The sequence below is a fragment of the Cololabis saira genome, chromosome 13 (assembly GCF_033807715.1).
Source record: "Cololabis saira isolate AMF1-May2022 chromosome 13, fColSai1.1, whole genome shotgun sequence".
Lineage (NCBI taxonomy): Eukaryota > Metazoa > Chordata > Actinopteri > Beloniformes > Belonidae > Cololabis > Cololabis saira.
In genome coordinates, this window is record NC_084599.1 from 25270677 (window position 1) to 25296646 (window position 25970).

General features: G+C 36.6%; 3 protein-coding genes across 9 annotated transcripts in view; 2 read left to right on the forward strand and 1 right to left on the reverse strand.

Moving 5' to 3' along the window:
• The window catches only part of atp13a3 (ATPase 13A3), a 44513-nt gene extending 37512 nt beyond the window's left edge, over positions 1–7001 (forward strand). Inside the window, exons 33-34 of one of the 2 annotated variants that reach the window (XM_061738445.1) lie at positions 488–580; positions 2261–7001. In XM_061738445.1, coding sequence (XP_061594429.1) covers positions 488–580; positions 2261–2458 — 291 coding nt within the window. In that variant the 3' untranslated portion in view covers positions 2459–7001. The remainder of the gene's footprint in view (positions 1–487; positions 581–2260) is intronic. The other variant, XM_061738446.1, reaches the window with a different exon arrangement.
• A 1558-nt stretch (positions 7002–8559) lies between these two features.
• Positions 8560–17907, reverse strand: LOC133457824 (armadillo repeat-containing protein 3-like). Its single transcript, XM_061737167.1, has 16 exons — positions 17845–17907; positions 16999–17116; positions 16631–16756; positions 16335–16403; positions 15942–16117; positions 15577–15771; positions 15139–15322; positions 14862–15014; positions 14668–14776; positions 13687–13936; positions 13336–13472; positions 12889–13057; positions 11038–11132; positions 9434–9607; positions 9068–9230; positions 8560–8857 (listed from the first exon to the last, which is right to left on the reverse strand). The coding sequence occupies exons 1-16, from the start codon at positions 17890–17892 to the stop codon at positions 8651–8653; spliced, it is 2373 nt and encodes a 790-aa protein (XP_061593151.1). The 5' UTR covers positions 17893–17907; the 3' UTR covers positions 8560–8650.
• A 1432-nt stretch (positions 17908–19339) lies between these two features.
• Positions 19340–25970, forward strand: part of opa1 (OPA1 mitochondrial dynamin like GTPase) — a 40256-nt gene continuing 33625 nt past the window's right edge. For 4 of the 6 annotated variants that reach the window (XM_061738447.1, XM_061738449.1, XM_061738450.1 and 1 more), the window contains exons 1-6: positions 19340–19537; positions 21217–21541; positions 21737–21833; positions 21962–22069; positions 23771–23824; positions 25454–25533. In XM_061738447.1, coding sequence (XP_061594431.1) covers positions 19509–19537; positions 21217–21541; positions 21737–21833; positions 21962–22069; positions 23771–23824; positions 25454–25533 — 693 coding nt within the window. In that variant the 5' untranslated portion in view covers positions 19340–19508. The remainder of the gene's footprint in view (positions 19538–21216; positions 21542–21736; positions 21834–21961; positions 22070–23770; positions 23825–25453; positions 25534–25970) is intronic. The other 2 variants (XM_061738451.1, XM_061738453.1) reach the window with 1 other exon arrangement.

The window sequence follows — 25970 nt, forward strand, 5'->3', positions numbered from 1 at the left end:
TTATGTAGTATCATGTGGTATAACTTTTAGGATTTTTTTTTTTCTTTGTAGTTATTCAGTAGTGGATAGTTGTAGTTCTTTAGTAGTGGATAGTTTCGGCTGACCTGTCATACTTTCCTTTTAGATGGCTGCCGTCGCATACATGCACTGCTTAGCATACTCATTTTTCCTGACCCACCAGTGCAAATTTGACTAATCTTATTTTTAGTTCGTAGTTTAACTGAATCAGTTGAGCTATTCTTCATAATCAAAAAGTTTCAATATTCTGAAACAGTAAAATGTACTCACCATGTACTCTCCCTTTTCACTTAACACATTTCAACCTCACACTGATTAACACAGAGCCTAGAAGAACAAGATCTCTGATACAGTGCGGCTTTACAAATCAGCTGAACACTGTCTAAAAAGGAAAAAAGAACTATGTGAAATCGAATATCAAATTAGCCTCACTGTAATTCTTTCCCCTGCCCACTGCACTATTCCATAGACCTTCATCCTTGACATCGTCTTATGGAAGCTTGTGTTCAGCAGAGACAAACAGGGCAACTTTGGCGTCACCCCTGCTGCCCCGACACCACAGGTTGGGAAAATCTGACACCTTCCTCACTAGCCCTTTCTTCTGCCTTGTGTGTGGTTTTCCTTCTCCTTGTCACAACTTCTTTCTCTAATTTGATAACCTGTGCACCTTTCTAATGCAACTGCTGACTAAGACATGCATGTTAGAGTCCCCAGGCTCATTCTTATCTGTAGGCTCCTCTTTCTCCCCCACCCCCCAGTTTTATTCAAAAAGAAATTAACATTTGCTGCTTTAGCGGTCACTCGTTGGGAATTACAGACAAAGTGGAAGGTTTCTCTTAGTTTTTACAAATTTATTTAGTTTTCACTTTTGAAAAGTCACCGTTTAAGTTGGTTGTCAAACTGTGGTAGGACAAGACCGATTTCACACTACACAGCTTTCAGCATCGACAGATTGCTATGCTGGTCAGACTACACAACTCACCGTATTGTAATCTGGATTTGCACGATCTGCCAACAAACCAGCTGGTCTCCAAACCATATTTTGTAAGAAAATTTTTTATTTATTTTATTTATTGGCTTTGTCTCGAACACAACAAAACCCAATCAAATTAAAAGCATCAGAATAAAAAATAAAAATAAAAGCAAAACAATTTAACAGTCTCATTCAAAAGTAAAACACAAATCAAAACAATGTGTTCGAGAGGGAACAGGAGGAAGCAGAACGCTTCAAAATCAAGATATTCACACACAAAATACAAGTTATTACTAGCGGTGCAAGTTGTGTTCGTGCAATTCCTATTTTTCAGAAAACAAATAACAAAAAAAAGAAAAAAAAGATTCAGGAATATTCTATTACAAAGTGCGTTGAAGGTGAGTAAAACTATTGTGTAATTAAAGTAGTCGTCTGCTTGTATTGTGATATGGGACTTTGTCTCCCACTGGGTGTTTACAGTGTTCCCTCTTTCTTTGTGGGATCACGTTTGACCTGTTATTCCTTACAGTGACCTCACCCAGTAGAAGGATTCTTCTGATGGATCCTAATATTTGCTGTGCTAGATATGTCAGCATCCTGCAATGGTTTGGCGTCAGCCTGAATCTAAATCCAAATTGTTAGGCTTATTCGATTAGAATATTAGAATTATTTACATGATTTGTTGCACATTATCAGATGTGTGTCCTGCCATGATCATTATGGTACTCTGCATCTGAACCCTGTCCAAGCTCTTACTCTCCTATTTGCCATACTTCGTCTCCCCTTGTGCCTTCAGTCTCCAAAGTCTGTAGCAGAGACTGTAGGTCTAGAGCATTTTTACTGCGCTTTGCTCTTAGTTATTATTCACAGCTTGTAAATCTTGATTTGAAAGTGAGCCTAATCTTGAATGTTTTCTTTTTTTGGGATTTGGGAATATTTCTTTTGTCGTCTTGTTTTCTTTATCTGTAAATGATCTGCCGTGGAATCCTTTGTTTGACTCCATAAGCTTGTTTTCAAGGAGTACACTTGGCCTTCAAACTTCTGCCAACTCCTTTAAACTAATATCATATTGTATTTTTTTTTAATAACTTTTAAGCACAAAATATGCCTGCTAAGATTTATGTTTTGCATGCAGCAAATATAATTGCATGCAACAGTATTAGTCGTAAGTTTTGGAAAGCCTGAACTAAGTGTGATATGAACTCTCTTTGTGTCTTTCTTTAGTTATTTTATTAAATCTGTTTATTTTTCACACCATGGTATTTTCAGGGGGGGATAGACCTCGGGGCATATAAGTGTTTGGCAAGGCTGTGCTGCCCAAGCAAGATGACACCAAAAGCTCGCTACATGCACCTGGCCCAGGAACTCAGTGTGGACCCTGACTGGCCCCCCAAGCCGACCACCACCACTGAAGCCAAGGCCCTCCCGGGAAATGGCTCTGCCTGTCAAATCATCATCAACTCCTAGCACCCCCCCACAGCACTACCAAATGTCTGGGAGACATACAGAAGACATGCACATTGGGTGTATCAAGTAAATGCAAATTCTACTTGTGTGACTGAAATTATGGATGGGTAACTGCTTGTCTTCACACTTCGTGCGTCCATTATTGCAATATTATAGCAAAAACTGTAGGATTGCGCACAGACACCAAATTACATTTTAGCTTGCTCAGTAGTCCTGCCCTCCATGGCACCCCCACCTCCTTCAATGCTCTCAGGTCTCATAGCTTCTCGCTACACTTCATTAAAAACATTAAAACACTGTCTGCTCATCAAGATGAGGAGCATTCAACACAGACTGGCAGGAGGGTTCATATGCCAGGTCCAGTTTGTACATCGATCCATTGAGTGGAAGTTAAACGTCCTCCTCATTTTGCTCATCTGAAAGTGGGTGTAAAATAGAGCCCAATTTTAACAAGATTCCAGAGCTACAATCACTGATAAATACTTTGTCTCCAATGTAAGAGAAAGTGTTAAATGCTAGAAGGAATTATTTTATATATTTGTAATGAACAGTAAAGTCCTAATATTTTATTACACACAGTTCTCTTTTTAAGAGTTGAGGGACCTGTGAAAGTCTTTTGCAGAGTAGCAAAACAATGAAATGCCCCCAACAGGCTTACAGCATAAGATGAAAGATGCTCTATCCATTAAAAGGGTTTTTGCCCCTACTGACTTAGAAATCTGTGTAAATACTGAAATTGAAAGAGTTGAAGAGTTTGAGGAAGAAAAATTGATGCACTTTAAAACAGATTTATTTATTTTTTCCCCCCTGAATAGTGGATGGATAGAGCTAATCAGATTGTCTTGTGTTTCCATTTCCGTCTGATTTAAATAATGTTGGCTGCAATTGATTTTTTTTTTGTAGTGGCTATATATAGCTGACATGTCTGTAATCATCTATTTAGTTCCCTGATTGGACCTCATTAGAGAGCACAGAGAGATGCACAAAATAGTATCAGGAACGAGTCGGTTTTTGGAGGTTTGGAGTTTTAGACTGAATAAAATCAGTTTCTTGTTCAATTATACACTCTAGGGAGGTGTGTTTCTCTCGGTGATTCAAAACAAAAAAGAAAAGGGTCTATGACCATTTTGATGTTAAGGGCATATCTACAAATAAATAGGGTCAGATAGTTTAAGAAGCCAACTGTCTGAGAAACAATAAGTTTTTTTTTTTTGTTTTTTTTTTCTTTCATTGCTGATCAACGAAACCGGCGTTCTCGGCCCGTAGAATCATACTGTTAGACACTTTACATCTCAGTCCATGGCCGTGGTAGACTATTATTTTAGACGTTATAAAGAGCAGATTTAGAGACAGAATTTTTAAAGTTACATAACTTCATCGAAATATTCAATGATTATCATGTGAAATGATCTCAAAAGTATGGGGGAAGGGGACCTTTTTATGTTTTGGTCACAACTTTCACATGCAGTAGAGTTATAAACATTATGGCTTAAAGTAAAATGAAGAGGTATGGCAGAGTCTATATTTTGTCTAACTTTAAATCTGGACATAATGATGATAATTACAATAATTTTCTTTAGATGTGGATGTGACTAAAGAAACAGGAGGGTAACAAAACACAGCTTTTGAGCCATATTGAGCTCTTCATCCTGTGTCATATGAAATGTCAAATATTCCTGTTGAAATTGAGCACAAACATTGATATTTCCAGAGTGAATTTTAATTAGTTTGTTACTTGCATGTCTGTAAAACCGAAATCTTATTTCATCATCAGTGAGCTTTCGCTTGTCACCCACATACAAAGACTTGCATCCAGCTGCATTTAGCATTGGCCACTATGCTGGAAATGCTACAGCAAGTGTATGGCATTACTATCGCAGCGAGACATTACCATCGGATTATTAAAAGATAAAGTCTACCCCAGAAACAGCATGCATCTGGTGGGTCACATAGACAATTACTGTACCTGCAAACATGAGATTATATGAATCAAAGCATCACACATCTTTTTTTTTTTTTATTTTGTTTTCAAACATATTTCTTCCTGTGGAAGACTTATTAAAGATGTGATACTGTAGTAAAGCAAACCAAGAAGTTATATACGTCATCTGCTTGTGGCTCCAAATTATTCATGAAAGGTGGATGCTTATTATACAGCTGTATTCATGAATTATTCATATCCTAACCACAAAGTGTTAAGGGCTATATTTCACATTCACAGATTTGTGACATTTAAAAGTGATACTTCTGCTTTCTTTTGAGAAAACTCAACTTCACAACACACACTACAGTAATGTGAGGATTTGTTTTCTGAAACTCACAAGAATTTGGGAATTGCTGTAAAAAGTTTGTAGGGTTTTCCTTAAAAAAGCCTGTCTAGCAACATTACGTTTGTTAAATAGCTTGTTCTTCCAGTAATGACATGCTTAACAAAAGGTGGAGAAACTGTGTTTTGGGAACTGAAAACAGGAACTTTTCCAGCAACATTTAAATCTATTTGAGATCATATTAGAGATGTAAAAGCAGATTCACAGTAATGTATCACTTTAAAATTAAAGATGGCATCATATATATGTTAAATTATGGCTTATTTGTATTGTTTGCACAGCATCCTGTCTTTCATGAATGGTATAATTTTAATATTATCTGCCTGACTAGTGGTATTTATGTAAAGCCATGTCAAAAGAATGTCTAAAAGTAATGGTCCTTTTCCCTCCTGGCTGAAATTGGCAAATTTATCCCTGAAATCTGACATCAGCACTGTATTATCAGACACTCTGAGTATACCAAACACTGCGTTTACTTTGTCCATTGATTTTTTTTTTTTTTTTCTACAAGTAGGAAAAATGTTGTGTTCTTCTTGAATGGATGCATAGATGTGATGCTTTTATTGTTTATTCAGATAAGCAGAATGACTTTCATTCAGTGGGATGATTTAACTTTGTGATTTTTGTAGTTTTGTTTGATGTGCCCAAATATTGACTACAGTCATCACACTAGTGTCAAAACTTTAAATCTTTTTTTTGTTTTCCTCTCTAAATACCTCCTGAGGCTAAGATTGAATGTTATTGAGAACAACATTGAAAGCAATGCAATATTACAATTACTGATTTAATTTCCAAAGACATTTCATCACAATTGTAGTAGTTATTTAAAAAATGAAAAAAAAAACTGAATGAAAAAAGAATGATAGAGCTTTAGCCTTTGCTTAGTTCTGTTAAATCAGATTTAACACAGAGAAAGTGGGCGTTACGTGATGATAATAATATTGAGGTTAAATTTATGTGTAAATATGAGCTGTACATTTCTAGTGTGTCCATAAAAGTCTAAAAGATTTAATTATAAAAATGAATGGTTTTTGAATAATCAAAGGGCTTTGGTGTCTTTTTATACTTTTTTGGTACTCTGCTACAATCAGTTGTTTACTTTTGATTTGTACTGTCTGTCCTATGTTTTTGTACTATCGCTTTAGATCTGAAATTGCATTTTCTTATTTTGGGCATGAATCCCGGGCATTTATCTCAGTTTAAATCCGTTGTTAAAAAATCTGACCTGGTAACTTTGGCAAAGAGGTTGCAAACAATGTCTGTTTAAGACTCTGAATTAAGTTGAGTTTTATTAAACAACCTAGGCTGAAAGTCTTGTCTCTGTAAGTTTCAGAATTGAACTTTCTAGCTTCTCAGCTTTTCATTTTTAATTTTTTGCCTCAATGCTTTATATAAAAAAATAATTTGGCACAAGAAGGGGATTAAGCTGTTTGACATCACAATTTGGCATATTTAAAAAATTGTTTTTTTTTGCCAGGACCATTGTAAAAAAAAAAAAAAAAAAAAAAAATGTTTTCTACTCATGAAGGTAATATTTAATTGGCAAGCAGAATGTGCATTGCTGTTCAATATGAGCAGGCTCTTGTAGAAATGATAATGCTGCTTGCAGCAAAATGACTCGTCATTTGTGTCATGACCATGCACTTGCATGCAGAAAATTTATTCTAAAGATGTCCAAAGTAAAAATATTACTTTTGCTGCTTCGATTTTTTTTTTAATTATTATTATTATTATTATTTATTTATTTTAACAGCTCTGTCAAAGCAGTGGATTTTCTGAAACGTCTTTGCTCCTCTACAGGTACAACACACTGTACCAGCTGTTGACAGTTAACATTCGCCCTCGTCTTCACGTAACAAGCAGACAAATCTATTGCATGGCATTCAAGACTTCTTCCACCTTTTGGTGAATGATTGATGTGGATGTTGTTTTCCTCAGGGAACTGAAAGTATTTGTAAGGAAAGAAAATGTTAAAATCCAGAAAGAATTTTTGAATCTGCCAATCAGCTGAGTTTACTCGGTGTGCTTATTGGCACCTGCTAGACCTCAGCAAGAAGTTGTCCTGCCTTTCCTGTATATCGGCAAAGATGTAAATCATTTAGAAACTTTTTGTACTCTATAATTTATTTTTTATTTATTTTGATTTCTTTTTCCCTGAGGATTGCTTTACCGATTGATCTTGATTTCTTTCTTTTCAATAAATGTTCTTAAAACGGTCTTCTCTTTGTTGTCCTGTTTGCTTCAAATTGTATGTAACTGATAATCCATTATCCTGCAAAAGCTACTGAAAATGGTTACATTTAGGGTAACAAAGCAGTTGATAAGATGCCTGTTTTCCAGATATTTAATCTATTGTTGAGAGAATGAACTGACTACATAAACAGGCTGGAAATTATAAAATACAGGCCTGCAAAGGTTAGATGGGTAGTGTTATTGTTTTTACTATGGCATATATTATTTGCCCAATTTTAATGACTTAAATCTAGAAATGTGAATTTTAAAAGGATGTACAGTGTTTACAAAATGTTGGTACCCTACTTAAAATGTATTTATTTAGGCTGAACAGTCTTTGTACTTTGAAATGCAAATAGAAGCTTGTGTAATTGTAGAAGAAACACTTTTGAAATTTACCTTTTGCAAAATGTTTGCACATGTGTACTAATCAGTTTAATACAGATTTCAAAATGTAGCTGCTGACTCACGTCCCCTCAAGTAGAAAGGATGCTGAGGAAACATGGCATCACAACTCTGAGAATAACAGAAGTTGAAATGTTATGCGAAGGGTTGAAAGCGCCGTCATTATCACTTGATGACTACAATGAGGGCTCAACTGCTAAAACATGTGAAACAGACTTTTTTTTTTTAACTCTTGCTCTTTTTACTCGAGTTTTAAAGTAGACAGTTGTAGATACATAATTATTTTAAATCAACAAAATAAACACCACGTGTAAATCCTATTCATAGGTGTTTCAACAAAACAGCAGGACTAGAAGTATGCTTGTGTTTTGAGCACTTGAATAACATTCTCTGAAGTTACTGCACCCTGAACAAAGGGGGCGCCACATTCTTTGTCAAACTGTATACCAAATGGACTGTCTTCTATAGAAATCACAAATTGAGCTGACTGATGACCTCAAATCATACTTCAAAGTTTGAACGGACTATTGTAAAACCAATAAACGTTGACTTTTGTGGACGTTCTTTGGCAGTCATCTGACACAAGTTATACTGAAAGTTTAAAGAGGCTCTTAAAGACGAAGGCAGCCCAGTATTTTTGACATGAAGTCTTTAAACATTGTCAGGTTCTGAATAAACTTGTTGAATCAATCTTGGTGAGAGGCTACTGTCCATATGTAATTTATCCATCCATTTTCTATACCGGTTTATCCTTTGCAGGGTCACGGGGTTCTGCTGGAGCCTATCCCAGTTCACTACAGGCGAGAGGCAGGGGGTTCACCCTGGACAGATCGACAGTCTATCGCAGGGCCACATATACAGACAGACAACCACGGGCAATTTCGAATCATGTTTTCTTTCGAATCATCTTCAAGTGCACCTGTGCACTTGCTTTGTGAAGAAGAGATCTGGGGGAACTGATTTGGTTCAATATCTTGGTTGAGGATTATCCCTAAAAACAACTCAGGGGAGCATTTTTCTTTCTGTATAGTGACTCATCTGTGCTGAGGGTGGAGTCACTTTTTATTTGAGAAACCTTTACCAAAAACACACATATAATTGACTTTGGGATGGATTACAATTTATTTTATGCCATATTTTGATGCTCTATACGTTGCAAGCAAGAACAAGCTTGCAACAAAAAGAACAAAGAACAAACAAAAAAAACAAAGAACAAGAACAAAAAAGTTTATATAGTCTGATACTTGAGAGCAGAGAGGGTATTGACTGGCAGTAAGCTTCCAGGCTGGTGCATCAGGTCAACTATGTAGCGCTGGGGTTGTGAGGAGCCCCGGTTGCTGGAGGGGTTTTCACTGAAGAGAAGAAGCTCATTCCACGCCCGCTTGTACTCCCCCCTAACAAGAGTGCAGCTCAGTCCAATGCAGTCAGCAAGACACTGTAAAGTTTAAGAAGAGAGTGTGGGATGTGGTCATTTGAAAACAAGATATGTTGAATTATAAAACTTAAAAAAGATTGCATAAATGGGAAAATACAAACTGATGACACCCAAAGTTACGTATGGGTTAAATATAGTGTGGACCGGAGAGGCAGGACATGATATGCAAAGAAAGGTAATGACAACATGTGCCAGCTAGTTCAGTGATACCTTGAACAGAAGTGCTCTGTGGCAGTAGATCCCCTTATCGATCAAACCAATTGGAACGATATTAGACTGGAGCTGAACCTTGAGCTCACTGAGGTGCAGCATCCATGGAAATTCATGCAGCTTTTCCATCACCACTGCTCCACCCATGGCTTCACTCACCAGCCTGGCAATCACAATAACATCCATCACAGTGTAGAGATGTTCAACATTAGAAAGGTGCATCACAGAACTGTATCTCTGTGTTGTGCTATATATATCTGCTTGTTATTTTCAAGTTTTAGTGGGTTTCCATGAATTTAGAGATGTGGAAATCAGTGACCCACCAAACAACCCCAAACACTCTGGTAATGTGCATTCATTTCTCACCTGGCCAAGGCAGAAAACTGCTCTTGTTCATCATTCATACGGAGGATGGATCTCTTGGCCTTGTCTACTAGCATCTGCAGCGAGACATCCTCAATCATGTGCCACACTTGAGGATCCTGATCTTTCTCTTTCGGAGCATCAAACTGTGCCTCATCTCTCTCTTCTTTCTTCGTTCTGTACAGGGAGAGACAGCACTTTGTGTTATAAATATGGAAGAATATCAGTACTTGTCATAATGAAATAAAGCAAAATGTATTCCCTTTAAATAAAGTAAAGTTGTTATCTTCTATTTTCTATTTAGCTTTTAACAAGTTAAACTTGAGTCACACAAAACCATGGAAGAGACCATGGACGGATTACATAACGCATAAGGAGCAGGAGAAGCTGTGTGTACATGCATCCTAAAGGGTGATGAGAGGATCTGAGGTACCCTGAGGGGGCACTGCTCTCTTTTGCAAGGACATTAGTGAGTCCATGCAGGAGGGAAGTGTGTGTGTTTCATTGGACATGCATTTTTAAATGTATTTTTTTAAATACTAGTTAGAAAAAAAGGTATAAGTATGCATGCTTAGGTGCCTATGCTTTTGTGCACAAGTCTTATTGTGAGTATAAGGTTGGAAGACCAAGAGCTTAAATACAAAGCATCTGAGTGTGTTGCCATTATAAAGAAGGGATTGTTTGCCTATTGATTGACACCACACTAATGGGGTGCACTCAAACTAGCAGAGCAGAGAGGAAGAGGAGGGAGAAGAGGAGCGTTGGTGGGGGTTAAAGCACTGGATTGGAGCAGACAAGGGGAGGGTGATAGAAAACTTACACCCACAAAAATGAATGACTTGAAATAATGTTCTATGTAACCTTTAAGTGAATATCTGTCAAGTAATCATTTAAAAGAGGATACGTATGATTTTACAAATTCAAACTGCTCCAAATATTTTTCACATTCCCAGTTTTTATCTAGGGAGGACTATTTACATTCCTGTGATCAAATTACAGTTCAGAAATATTGAAAGGTGTAAACATGATATTCTGTTAAGTGCCCAAGCTAATGGACAGTTCTGCCTTAAAGGAGCTGTATGTAAGAGCAATAATAAAACGAATCATAAAATGACCCCGATATGTCAACAGACATTTAAAAATCATGTTCATTTCAAATACTTATGTCACTGACAACAGCACTCAAGCCAGGATATTCCAGTTTAAAAAGAGGAGTTGCAGCCCTCAACTGATGTTTATGTTGTCATTTTTTGTTTTGGCCTGAAGCTCCACCCTCCACCTATCTCCCAATCACCAAGTCAGCATTGTTTCGGCATCCGGGTTGCCAGCTCAGCTCTAATTATCGCAGCCATGGCAGCCTACGTTCCTGCTGCATTCTGCAGCCTACCTGGCAACCTCTGGTCAGGGGGAGGAGGGGGAGGGTACACGCCGCTCAACAATATTTTGAAAGTGACTGCAGTACCAGTTTTGGCCATTTCTTACAGACGGCTCCTTTAAAGTAACTTAAAAAGTCACAGTGATAAAAGTGATTGATCTCTCAAGTGAGTCGCTTAAAACTTTTTGGTCCTTTAAATCTATAAAAACATGCAGTGAAGTAGGATTCATACTCTATTTCAGTGTTGACAAGAATAATGGGTTGGTCCTGGTTGACTGGCTGCTTGGAAAGTTCTTCCAAAGTCAGAATCCTTTGTCCTGAACGAGCCTGTAAAGCAGAGAATGAATGAATGTTCATTTAAAATGTGCAGTACGTCAAATGTTATCATTTATTTTTTCTTCATGAAAGACACAGAAAAGGGGCAAGCCCCAGTAATCTGTTGTCACTGTTTGAGTAATTTACATTTCATTAAGATCCGTCCTGATATAAACTGTTTGGTATCTAGTATTTTTTTAATGTTTTTGTTATATTGTTTCTTTAGTTCCTCATCAGCATTTCATCCACAATTGGAGGTTAAAACTATCAATCCAAGAAGAAGCCATGTGAACATGATGTGAAACGCCATTGTGTTCTCAGGGCCAAAACTCCTTTAAAATAAATTAAGGCAAAGTGGAAAACTGTCCTATTGTGCAGTGATTCAAAATCTGAAATCCTTTTTGAAAACCATGGATGCTGCATCTTCTTCAGTGAGGAGGAATGGGGCCACCTGGGTTGTTATCAGTACTCAGTTGAAAAGCTTGCATCTCTGGTGGCATTCAGGTGCAACAGCAGTAATGGCATGGGCAACTTACACAAAGCTTACACTCTGCAAAAGATATTTCAAAGCTGAAACATATATATAGCTTTTAGAACAACATATGGTCCAATCTAGACTTTTTTTTTCAGGAAAGGTTTTGGGTCCTTCAGCATGACAATGCTAAAGCACATACTGCATCTATTACAAAAGCACGGCTTTGTTCCGGAAGAGTCTGAACTAGCCTGCCTTCAATCCTGATCTTTCAAATTTGGTACATTGTGAATGTGTCAAATGTTTTCATACAACAAAGTAGACCCAGGACTGTTGGGCAGCTTGAATCCTTCACCAGAAGACAATGGGGCAACATTCCTCACCCAAAACAGCAGAAACTGGTCTCCTCAGATATGAATTGTTGTTAAAACAAGATGAGATGTGACACAGTTGAAAAAATATTTTCCCAATTTTTGGAGACAAGCTGCTGGCATAAATTTCAAAATGACCTCACTTTTACTTGAGATGGTGCACGTCCTCACGTTAACCATTTGATATGTTTTCTCTGTTTCATTTTAAATAAAATCATTACATTTTGTTTTTATTTACTTTTTACACACCATCCAAATGTTTTAAGAATTGGTGTCGTACAAAAGTCCTAGTGGGGAAGAAGTTGTTGTGGACAAATGGGTTCAAAGTCCTTCTAACTTACATGAGATCATATAGTAAATATCATTTACCACCCAAGCAGCTCGGGATGCAGGCAGGTGAAGAAGAGACAAGAGTCACTTAATCAGTAAGGAGCAACTTCATGATGGTAGGGAGGAAAGACACATTGAGGGAGAGTGTGGATGTGTGTGTGTACAAGCACGGTCCTAAAATGTTCATTAGACGGAATCAAATTCCTCTAAAATATATATATTAGTAGTAGGGGCCTTTTGTCACTATTTTTGAGATAACCTTTGGCTGACTAATAAAATACTACTTGAGTAATATATCTGTCAGCATTGCAGATAACTGAGGTCATCATCATCATATGATATAGATGTGTCTCTGGACTTCAAGTTACTGTGGTATATAATTTAATTATATTACATACAAATACTGCCTGATTCCTCCCGTTTTATTATTAATATTGAACAACTTAAATATAATATCTACATCTTCCACAATGCAGGTATATTCATTATCATTATTTGCACAATTTAAATCTGTATGAACAGAATATTTAATAACTTTTCAAATTAAATAAATGAGTTCAGTAGATTAATTTCTCTTATTTTTAGATAATCATACCTTCCCAGCATCGTAGAAGCCAGTTGTTAAAATGTCAGTGGAGGCCAAATGTCCCATTAGGCTGTATTTGACAGAAAGGTTGGCGTTAACCAGGGTCTTCATAGCTGACTCGCTGAAACGGTTCCTACGATTCACTGACTGGTTGATTTCCTGTAGTTTTTCCAGGGCTCTGAGATAGAGATAAAATGAGAAAAAGAAATAGACAATCACAAAAACAGAGACACTAATGATAGTAAAGCTCACACACACATCAGGACGTCCCGTGTAAAATACATATAACATTGCTCTCTATACTAACATCTGCTGGCTATTCTGGAAATTACACTTATTACTATCGTTACAAACAGCCTTTGCTGTGCTTTTACTCAACAAAGCTTCTGTAGTACTACATTTCATCATACATTAGTTATTCCACCAATGCCATTGTATGATGTCTCTGTGTTATACCCGAATTTGCACATCTCCACAGCAGTGGATCCATCACTGGCACAAACATTCACAGCAAAGCAGGCGTTTTGCAGAACTTCTTTGTAATTTGAATGCAGGAGACTGGCCAGGGGTTCAAGGCCTCCAGCTTTTTGTAACTATGGAGGACATGGAGGGGGTGTTAGGTATACTGGGGAAGCAAATAAAATATGTGACAAATTCAAACAAATGGATGTTTATAAATTCTTTCCTTTTTTTCATTTGCTTGTTTTTTGTTCTGGTTTCTCTTCTACAAAACACCAAATTTCATAAAACTCCTGTCAATAACAAACATGAGACAGCATTTTCAACAATCATTAGACAAGCACACACCTCTGTCCTTGCTTCAATATCACAGGCCAGTAGGGCCACACAGAGGGCCGCGTGGACCAGAACATCCGTATCTTTGCACTTCAAGGGCTCAACCAGAGCCTGTATGACTCCATGGGACAAAAGGCTGGATCGGATGATCTCCTGTCCCGCCATGTTGCACAGTGTGGCAGCAGAATTGGCAATGGTTTTCAGACAGCTTTCATGGAGCAGCTGGACAAGGACCTCATGCCCCCCTGCCTCATATACTGCTCTGGAAAACACAGTAGAAGAGGATGAGACGTGTACTGTATGTCTTGCAAAAAGTTGTAGCATGCATTAATAACTGAATCCAGCATAGTTCTTTTGCAATAATTAACAGATCTGAGTTGTCCAGACGAGTCAGGTAAAATATTCACAGCATTACACATGATAAAGATGGACTAAAAAGAGAGGTCATAAGACTCAGTGAGCAATATCCACAATCCCCTATTATTTTTTGGAGAGTAAAAAATGCAATCTCATTACAAAAAAGTTGCAAAATCCTATATTTTTGGGGAAAATATGTGCTCATATTGAATTTGATGCCAGGAAGAAGTTCTTTTTAATAGCATTTTTACCACTGCTGCAACATTCTTAGCTTTAACAACACTTTACACTGAAAACCGTACTCAAAGTATTTTCGTGCATACTTGGAGAGATTTGGAAAATATTATTTAAGTTGCTGTTATCCTTATTTCATCTGTGCAGAGACTTTGAAAAATAATCCCTTAATTTTCAATTTTTTGGCCTCAAAGTTCCAATTTTGATACTCTGAATTTGTTAACGATTTACTGAAATAGGGTGTGAGTAAGTTGGCGGTCATTGCATTTAATTTTTATTTCTATTTTACATTGTTATTACATTTAACATCTAAGACTTTATTTGTTCCACGGGTATAATCATGAGTATAGCACTGAGGTGACACTAGATGTGAAGTCAGCGGCCAGGCTGTCCGTCACTCACAGGGCATTAAGCTGGCTGCTATGTGTGAGACTATAGAGGGCCTGGGTTGCTGCCTCTTTCACGACCAAGCTCTCACTTTTCAGCAATTGTACCACCGCAGGAATACCACCTGAAACACAGAGAGTTTTGATGTGTTAACATTTAATTCGACTGAGTGTGCCAATGTTTTGTTGATCAGATCACTGCATAGATACCCAGTTCTCTGAAACTTTCTTTGCTGGCTAGGTGGAGGCTCATGGCAGCCACAGCATGGCAGGTAGATGTGTTCATGCTGACATCCGCCTCAGACAGAAACTCCACAAGAATTTTCTCTATTTCCTGGTCATGCAGCAGTTTGCGACTCATAGCTGAACACGCACACGTGAAAATGTATACAAACATGGACATGATCAAAGAGAAGACAAAGCTATAATGAATGTCAATCTACTGTGTTGAAAGAAAAATTGTATTTTCATCTCTTTGTGTCCTTACAATTCTGAGCCACCCTGCTGAGGCATTTAACAGCGGCGGACTGGATTTCAGGCATGTTGGGAGCGAGCAAAAATTCCATCAACTTCGTCAGTCCTCCAGCTTTCTGGATCAGCTGCACAGACTCACTGTCACTCAAACAGTTAGCCACTACTTTTAAGGTCCCAACATGTAAATCACGGAAACCCTGTAAAAAGATATTATTATTATTATTATTATTATTATTATTATTATTATTATTATTATTATTATTATTATTATTATTATTATTATTATTATTATTATTATTATTATTATTATTATTATTATTATAATTATATAAGGAAATACAGAACTTGAATAGGCCTTGAATGGTACAAAAAAAAAAAACAACCCAGATTAGCACAGAACTGACGGTGAAGATATTGGTGCAAGAGGCATTTTTCTGTCACACACACATACCACGTTATTGAGAACATCCATGAGCTTCTCAAATCCCTGCTCTTTCCTGAAGGTGTTGCGTGTGTCTCTATCAGTAGTGACACATTCCAGTATTTTTAAAGCCAGATGCTGAATGACAGGGAAGTCTGACTTCAGCAGCTCCAAAAGTGGTGGGATTCCACCTAATGTATGTACCACCTGGCGACTTTTATAGTCCTGCATACATCAAAACCACAGAGATTACAAAAGGACTGCAAGAACACTGAAACTATTTATTTTTCACTAATCCATTTAGTTGTGTTTGAGATGAATGTAACTTCAACCTGTTTGAAAAGGTATGCAACTGTATAGGCTTAAAATATCCTCTACTATTGACTTTGAGCCACCTGAATAAGGTTGAAGATGATCTCCAGTGAGTTTTTCTTAACATCTGGATCTGGGCTGGATAGAAGCTGCATTAGGGTTGGCAGGCCATTGTTGTCAAAGATCTGGATTTTGCAGACTACATCCACAGACAGAGAGTTCAGACACAGTGTTGCAAACTCATGGACAACTGTATCCTCTTGAACAGGAGAGAAGAATGTATATTTTGGAAAGAAAAATTAGATTCATAACCATTAGAAAATAAATGTAGAAACATTTGCTCTTTCAAAGTTGCATAGACCAATATTCATTAGAATTCCTACAATGAAGTAACATCTGTAAAAAAAATATATATATATATATATATATATATACATAGTATATTCTTACATATTCTTACAATGAACATTACTCACCTTCAAGTGAGAGTTTCTCAATAATTGTTGGAATGACATTTAATTTCTTCAGAGAACTCTTTACATCACCTGTGAATTATACAAGAGACAAGTTTACATTTACATTATTCAGTGATGAAGCCCATTAGCCCATTCAGTCTGTTAAACTAATAAAATTGTAAATTCTAACAGCCGCAGACAGCCAGATAGATGGTGATGAAACTTATCTGCCAATTACACAATATTACAAAGGTTATATTGTAAAGAGAGTCCATTGCAGTTGAGTCAGTTATGATGACGCAGGCTGCATGACCCACCATTGGTGGTCATGATGCCCAGGGCCATGAATGCATTGCGTCTGACAAGTTTGTTGCTGTGAGTGATGAGTCTGCAGAGAGGATCCAATGCCCCAGATTGCAGCAGGGAAACCCTGTTCTCATCTCCTAACAACAGGGGGAGACAGTGAACTGGTAAATTCATCATGCTGAGACAGTAGAGGCAAAAATGTATATAAAAAAATATATATATACATTGAGATTGAATAAATTGACTTTAACGTTTAGATAAGACAGGCACTAAGAGAACAGTGCCAATCTTAATATATTATTTTTTTTGGAGGTAAAGAAGCTCACAAAGAAAAATAAGTAATAATACTGTATATTGGACTATCTGACAGTCGTTTTACCTTTCTCTGCATATGCATAGATTGCTTCACATGCTTTTACAAGTATGTCCTCCTCTGGTGATTTTAGAAGCAGAACCACTGTAGCTGGGTTTTTGCACTCAACAGGTAGTGGCTGAAACTGAAGGTCGGGGGGGAAAGGGGAAAGTTATATTGCAATATCTTATAATGGTTGTTTTTCGACCGCGGTTGAATTGGTTTGATATTGGATATTGGATATTCGACATTCAACACCCATAAAACTTGTGATACATACCACTGATTTTGGTCAAACCACTTGTGATGTGTTCATGGTCATCTAGACTATATATCACAAAACAGTAAAAATAATATAAAAAATCATATATATGGGCTGATTTAAAAATCATATATATGGGCTGATTTAATGTGGTTTAATGAATTCAACACCCATAAAACTTGTGATACATACCACTGATTTTGGTCATATTGCTTGTGATGTGTTCATGGTCATCTAGACTATATATCACAAGAGAGTAATTATTATAAAATCATATTATGGGCTGATTTAATGAGGTTTAATGAATTCAACACCCATAAAACAATCAGTGTTATGTATCACAAGTTTTATGGGTGTTGAATTCATGAAACCTCATAAATCAGCCCATATGATTTTTTTTTAATAATTACTGTTTTGTGATATATAGTCTAGATGACCATGAACACATCACAAGTGGTTTGACCAAAATCAGTGGTATGTAGGCCTATCACAAGTTTTATGGGTGTTGAATGTCGAATATCCAATATCCAATATATGAAACCAATTCAACCGCGGTTGTTTTTCGTGGCTAAATGAAGCAGTTCAGGTTCATCACAGGCTTTATCTCTCACCGTTTCTTTGCCTGGAGCTTCGGCATCTTTCTTCGATTTCTTTCCCATTCCGTGGTCTACAGAGATACTAACATGTTATAATTAAACACATTGCAGTTAATTGGCAGTTTGATGCACGCAACTCTAAGAATTTAGTTCATAAAGCTAACTTGACAGTTGACACCATAACCACCGTTTCACGGCGCTCACAACAAACCACACGTTATATATCAGTTTGTTGGATGTTAACTGTGACTCACCTTTTCTGACCAGAAAAAAAAAGAAAAAATAACAGTTAAAATGATAATAACAACGCCAACCCGTCAAAGGAAGCAGGGTTTGAAGCTCGGTGTTTTAGAAAGCAGAGTTTACATCACGTTGCTAGGCAACAGCGGCTGCTTCTTTGGCTCGCTGTAGTTTTTATTTAAACCACAGCTGAATTTGTAGTGTTGCCGATTATTGTAATAAAACTGCATATTACAGTCTATAGTAGGCCAACTTCCGTGCACGTTTATATTATATATATATATATATATATATATATATATATATATATATATATATATATATATATATATATATATATATATATATATATATATATATATATATATATATATATATATATATACACATATAAGATAAGATAAGATAAGATAAGATAAGATAAGATAAGATAAGATAAGATAAGATAAGATAAGATAAGATAAGATAAGATAAGATAAGATAAGATAAGATAAGATACGATAAGATAAGATATCCTTTATTTTCTCCCTCAGTGGGGAAACTTATCTTGTTGTCAGCAGTACACTTAGCACACACATGCAGGGGAGTAAGAAGACTGAAAAGTCAGAATAAAAAATATATAAAAAATACAAAAAATACATATAAAATATGTATAATCACACACACATATATATATATATATATATATATATATATATATATATATATATATATATATATATATATATATATATATATATATATATATATATATATGCTGTAATGGGTGGGAAATAGAATTAATGTCATGATACGGTATTTGTACATTTCTGGTCTTCTACCTTCAGTATTGTATGTGCCGTTTTCACTGGTGTAGACATCCAGAGTTCACAGAGAACTTCTATAGATCACCTGAGCCAAGTTGACTGTTGCAACAAACATGTGCCAACTGTTCGATCTACTAAATCTTGACTATGAAACAAATTACCATGTGTAATGATATAATAGGAAGACTACCCTTTGTTGAAGGTCACATAACTAACTGCAGGCACATGACACTGTAGGCACATTAAATAAATAAATAGAGGCCTCAGACATTCTTCAATCCTGTAATCCACTTCCTAATCAGAATGAACATAATATTTTGTCATCACTTTTGTCGAGGTAAATGTCCAGGGGGGACATTTTGGGTGTAGTTAAGTGGTTATGACTCACATCGAAGCAAGCCAGCACTAGGACTAAATCATGAAACCATTGTTTGTCCGTGTTCATTTGGAGGTTGCACCGTTCACCGGAAGTGGGCTGTCACTCGGGCTGTGTCCTTGTTAGCTGGCAGTCTACTACGCTGCTACAAGAACCGAGCAAATGTTTACTATTTTGAAATGTGAATTGAGCTGTGACTGAAGAGTGGACTTAGATAATAAAAAAAAGATTGAATTTGAGCTGCTGTTGACAACACCATGCTGCGTGTGGGGAGCAAAGCTGCCTGGTGAGTTTCCTGAAGGTAACGGTGACTGCAGCTGCTGCTAGCTCCGTTAGCACACGAGCAATGCTGCTTTCCTTCTGACTTCTACTAACCTCGTGTTCATGTCAAATGTTTCTGTCCTAAATCTACAATACACATGTTTCAGAAGGCTAAGTAGATGCTCTATCCGCACATTGTCACGTATTTATGTCAAACTGAAGCCTGCGTGGCCAAGAAGCCATTCAGGGTGTGTTTTGATCATCTAATTGTGGACAGATAATGTTTCTTGAAATCAATCTGCTTAATTCACATAGTTCTTTAGTATTAACTGTCGTGACCAGTAGACGTTGATCTTGTGTTATGGATGTCAGTGACAGATACTGACGCAAAACATTGACATCTGTCGTCGTAGCTTTTGGCTCCACCTTGTTTACCTGTAGTGGATAGTTTGTGTCAGCACAGACAATTATGGGCATTGTCACGAACATCAATTGATAGTCTATCTTCTATTGCTTTCTTGATTTGAAAAAACGGACTTTGCTGTTTATAACTCATCAATTCAGACATCTTGAAATATGTGAATTAAAAACAAAAAGAAATTGGACGTGAATCACACTCTCATATGTTCAATAGGAGCTATATATACAGGACTGTCTCAGAAAATTTGAATATTGTGATTTTCTGTAATGCAATTACAAAAACAAAAATGTCATACATTTTGTATTCATTACAAATCAACTGAAATATTGCAAGCCTTTTATTATTTTAATATGGATGATCATGGCTTACAGCTTAAGAAAACTCAAATATCCTATCTCAAAAAATTAGAATATTCTGGGAATCTTAATCTTAAACTGTAAGCCATAATCAGCAATATTAAAATAATAAAAGGCTTGCAATATTTCAGTTGTTTTGTAATGAATCCAGAATGTATGACATTTTTGTTTTTTTAATTGCATTACACAAAATAAAGAACTTTATCACAATATTCTAATTTTCTGAGACAGTCCTGTGTGTGTGTATATGTATATATGTATATGTATATATAAATATATATGTATGTATGCAAGCTAATAACCCATATTAGCTCTCAGACTCTTATAATGAAATTCTTACTGTACAACAGGGGTGTCCAAAGTTGGTCCTCGAGGGCCGCAGTCCTGCATGTTTTAGTTGTTTCCCTGCATCAACACACTTGATTCTAATTAACTGTCGTCACCACCTTGTCATGAAAGTCTGGATAGTTCTGTTGATGACCAAAATCCTTGTATCACGGTTGGATAAAAAAAGGGACACATTTAAAACATGCAGGACACCGGCTATCGAGGACCGACTTTGGACAACCCTGCTGTACAATATGTGTTTTGTAATTGTCTTGCTCAAATAAGCAAGTCCTCTGAAAAATGAGGAGTCATGATAGTGCAGATAAATGCTGCTCTAAACTCATGGATGCTACTTTTGCACTGATAATAGATGGCAAATTGGGTTTTAATCTCATGTGTAGGCAGAAAGATGTACTCTTCACGTTCACAGGAAGTCACAGGGATTGAGTAATTTCCACTACAGAATTTATGTTTTTAATGCAATGACACTTGAGTGCCACATAGTGACACTTTTCCAAATTCTTCTGCCTGTACTCTTTGATATTTCACCCTTTGTCTTTTATTGGTAAATTACAGCTTACATGTCCTGTTTTATTTCAGCATGGCATGTAGGAACCTGGTGTCAACTAATATGGGGATAAGATTCCGGGTCCCACTGCAGAAGCTCCACCCTCTGTCCCGTGCCATTCATCACCGTTACTCGGGAAACGCTAACCCTCCGCGAACTCCTCATCGTTCTGCAGCCCGATATTTCACATCAATGTCTCGGTTGCCCATGCGGCCTCCGAAGCCTCCTCCAGGGTCAGGTGGCCGTAGCTATCAACAAAAACGCAACTTCTGGGTTGCTCGTCTTGCAGCTCGACTGCTGAAGCTCAGATATATTCTGCTGGGTTCGGCAGTGGGAGGAGGATACACAGCTAAGAAGGTCAGTGTTGATTAATAATAATATTATTATTATTATTATTATTATTATTATGTTGTTGCTTATCTGATTAAGTGCAACAGACTCTTACCCCAAGCATTTTCACTTCTTTAGTGTTACTAGTGGCATGTTTTCGTAGCTGATACTTATTGAAAACAGCTGAGGATAGATGGCTTATCTTGTCATTTTTACCTCCAGACCTATGAAGAGTGGAAGGAAATGCTGCCTGATTTTAGTGAATACAACTGGGTCATTCCTGATTTTGTTTGGGAACTGAGTGAACAAATTGATCTTGGTAAGTGTATTCTTATTAAATCGCGAAGAGTGTATTTAGTGTGATTAATACTCTGCATTGTCATCCTCAATGTCATGTTGATATAGAAGTCCTGACTTAGTTTTTCCCACTTGTTTTATCATCAACAGATAAACTGGCCAAAGCTTTACCAGAGATAGAAGAAATTGCCAAACTACTCCCTGACCTAGACAAAATAGGAGAAAACTTCACGTTCCTTAAAAGCCTCCTCTCCCCTGGTGAGTAAACAAAACATCAGCAGTGTCTTTATGAAGTTACTACATGTCAACAAAACAGATATGCAAATATCACCATGTCTAGAAGGAAAAAGTATGATTTTTCTGGTCTATTCTGATTTTTTTTTTTAAGTATTCTTTTAAAGTCGAACTCCCTAATTTCACCGTTTTTTGCTATAAATGGAAGCCTATCAAAATTTTTTTTGTTTAAATTGATAAACTAGCTTGTCAGTTGGTGTCAGCTGGCATTTGTTGGGACTGAGAGCCAGCATGCTACTTTTCTTGCTGACTTGTAAAATTAGTCTATTTAATTTAATCTTTTTGTCGCAAATTAGATGTTGACATTTTCAAAGTTTAGATGCGAGATTAAATTGCTGACCTTTACACATAAAAGTTCACATATATGAAGCATTGTTGACTGGTTTGCACTGATTTGAAAAAAACTCCTAAGTATCTTTTTATGTTTCCAGGGTGTGGTTTTTCAGGCAATTCGATAATCCACTATTTTGCAAATTTCCACGTCTTGCAGCTCTAATCAAAATCCAGTTTTCCCACAACTTTTTTGACCTCATTAACATAATGTAGCTGTCCTGTAACACTGCTTAATCATTATACATTACATAACGGTTTTCCCTCTGAATAATCGTTTGAATGATCATCCGCTACCTTCATCACATGGCGATTTTCTCAACAGTGGTAGCGGCAATCACAATCATTTATCAAAGACTTAAGATGTTTTAGTTAATTTTCTTTAAAGTTAAGATTTTATTTTTTGTTGACTTGAAGAGAAGTATCGCAGGACAACATACGCGGAGAGTTACGAGAATTACACTTATTCGAAGAACAGCGATCAATGGAAACACAGACCCCTGCAGCACTGCCTTTAGCAAACTTTCAGACATTCAATTTTCTTTTTACAAATATTTTGACCTCATACTTCTAAGTGACTCAAGCATATTGAGAAATATTGACCCAATTGCATAAATATCCCAAATCTAAAATCCTCCTCATGGATTTGGCCTCTATTCTGGTGGATATGGTTATGATCAGTACAACTTTTCTTTTGTGTGTACTGGCTTTTGTATCACGGTGTTACAAAAAGCTGTTGAATCAGATGGTTAGTCATGTTACTGCTGCTCTTCTTGGTGGACATGAAATATTATGGATGCACATTATTTGACTGCATTCATTCAAAAACATAAGCTGACATCAAACTTTCCTCTAATTAATCATGCTACCATTGTGTGCTCCTGCAAGGCTTTCATCACATGACATTTCCTTTTGTCACCTTTCTCTAAAGTTTCCTGTCTGAAATAATTTTTTTTCATTTATTCCAGTTACAAAGCAACATAATACTTTGATTTTGAATTATATCACTGGAGGTAAAAGGTAAAATGGTTTTAAAAAAATTAAAGTTTTTTTGCATTGAACAAAATGCTTAGGAAAAACATGAAGATCAAACAAGACTTTTTATGAACTCACTGCTGATAAGACAGTGCAGTTCATTTACATCTTTTAACAGTGTTTTATTAGGTGACTGCTTCTCTCTGACATACTAGCAGCAGCTTTGTTTTTATTCTCATCATTTAGCCACATCCCTGCTTTGACCATCATCCCTCTGTCTCTGTCTATTATGATTTTTATCTTGTGTTCTTCATTTCTCCTCCTCCCCTACCCTCCTGTTCCCCTCCACATTCTTCACAGGTGTGAGTTTGGGTAGTGAAGTCAAAGGAGCCTCTGGTCTGCATCTGTTGTTAGGTGTGTAAACCCCGCATTTAGTACACCTTCCCATGCCTTTTTTTTCTCTCTGGTCCTGAGCTTTGTCCCCATGGCATCTCTAAGACTGCTTTAATTGGCTCTAAAGGGGGGGGTAGTTGTCAGTCCTCATACCAGGTATGTTGGTTACCAGGTTTGAGCTCAATTGTGTTCTCAACAGTTACTGTATTAATTTAATTAAATACAGGTTATGTTTGTTTTGTTTTTATTTTTTAAATGGTTTTTTTTGGTCAGTTAAATGTACAAAGACAGTTAAGTCTCATTTTCAACTTAGTATTTAGACATAAATTCATGCAGATATCAGTTTTTACAAACCCTGTTGCGGATTGTTTATCAGTAAAAGCTCAGTTTTTTGTTAAAAAAAATCAAGCTACTGAAATCTCTCTGTCTGAAGGGCTTTGGATTCATCTCAAAGCACCAGTGCAGAAAAATTCCTAGATATAGACCCATTCTTTGTATGACACCTCCCTCCCCCCATCCCTTCTTCATGTCTTATTTTCTTTAACCTGGCTTTCCCTGCCTGTATTTTGTAGTACCTGAGTGATTTTTGCCTCCTTTGACTTCCATCCTTTCTCTCACCTGGACTGTTTGGGTTTCTGTTTTAATTTAATTGCTTTACTAACCTTCCAGGTAAAGGTTAGTAATTAGTAGGTTTCTACTTCTGTTTATCCACTTTCTTTATGTGTGTCTGCTATAACATTGTGCTGCCTGTATATACTCAAATGTTTGGAAAATGCACATACAATACAGTGAACTGTGTTCAATTGGTTTTAGCTATTCTTTTCAAATATATATTTTTTATTGCTGATACCAAGCAAGACAAAACTACACCTCTGCTGTAGGTCCAAGTGTCCACTGAACCTTGAACAATTTCACATACAGATATAATTTAGCCAGATAACGCAAACAAACAAAAGTACCTCTGCTCTCAACCTCTGCCACCCTCCTCCAAGCCTTATTTGTCCACTCGCTGTCCTAGGCAGATAGCAAGGGATCGTAAAACGTGCTATGCTTAGTTGACTTTTCCCTGTGCAAACACTTATTTATAAGGATTGAAATTGGGCCCTTCTAAGAGTAGTAGATTTTGAAAGCCTTATGAGTTCAAGATTATTCAATAAAAAGTATTTTTGAGATATGTTCTATTTCGTGACTTTACTGTTGTTGTTTTTTTCTTCTTTTTTTTTCTACATCTTTAGCAACTGTGATTGTAATGATGTTGCGCCATAAAAGTATATCAAAGTTTCTTTAAGTGGTTCATCTTTGTACTAAAATATAACTGTCTACAGGATTTCAGTTTTCTGTCAAAACACTTCAGAGATGTGAACCTTTTATACAAACTTCTATTGCTTATTTTTAAGCTTATTTAATTTAATTGTCCAATCAACTACATTGATGGTTTCAAAAAAGTAATAATAAAGTCATGTTTGATTGCAAAATTTTCCAAACATTTGAATTTAATCACAGAGGTGTCTGTTTTTCTGATCGTCCTTTGCCACCTGAAATAATCTGACATTGTATTTATAGACATTATTATCTTGTCAGCTTTTTTACCATGAACTTAATTTAACTAATAGCCATATTATTTCTGGGTTGTTTTGTCTCCTCTGGTAGTGACTTCAAGTGATCCTGCACTAAAAGCTACAGACTCAACTTCAGCCACAAATGACGCTGGTGACAAGCAATACAAAAAGGCAAGTTTATAAAAACTATTGACACTTTGCAGCTTTTTGCGCTTACACCACCACAACTCAGTTTCATTCACCTTCTGTCAGCACTTTGGCTGTTTTTCACTTTAATAACTGGGGTTAGTTGACTCAAAATGTCCTAAAATGTGGGTTTGTATTGTTTGAGAATAATGCATTTAAATTTAAGATACAGAGATTCAGAGTTGTTAAAAGTGTAAATTTGGGCTAAGAGTCATGTAAATGTGTACACTCATAAAGCACTTGGAGCAGAAAGGAACACTAAGTAATAAATGTTACCCCTAAAAAGAGAGAAGCCTAAGTTTGGCTTCTTGTTTTGGCTTCTTTGTTACTTTTTGATTTAAAACGTTTTTTCTGAATGTTGGCCGGTAGTCGAGGAATTTTTTCACCATTAGTCTGATGGTGGGGCCTGGTTTGTAAAATGT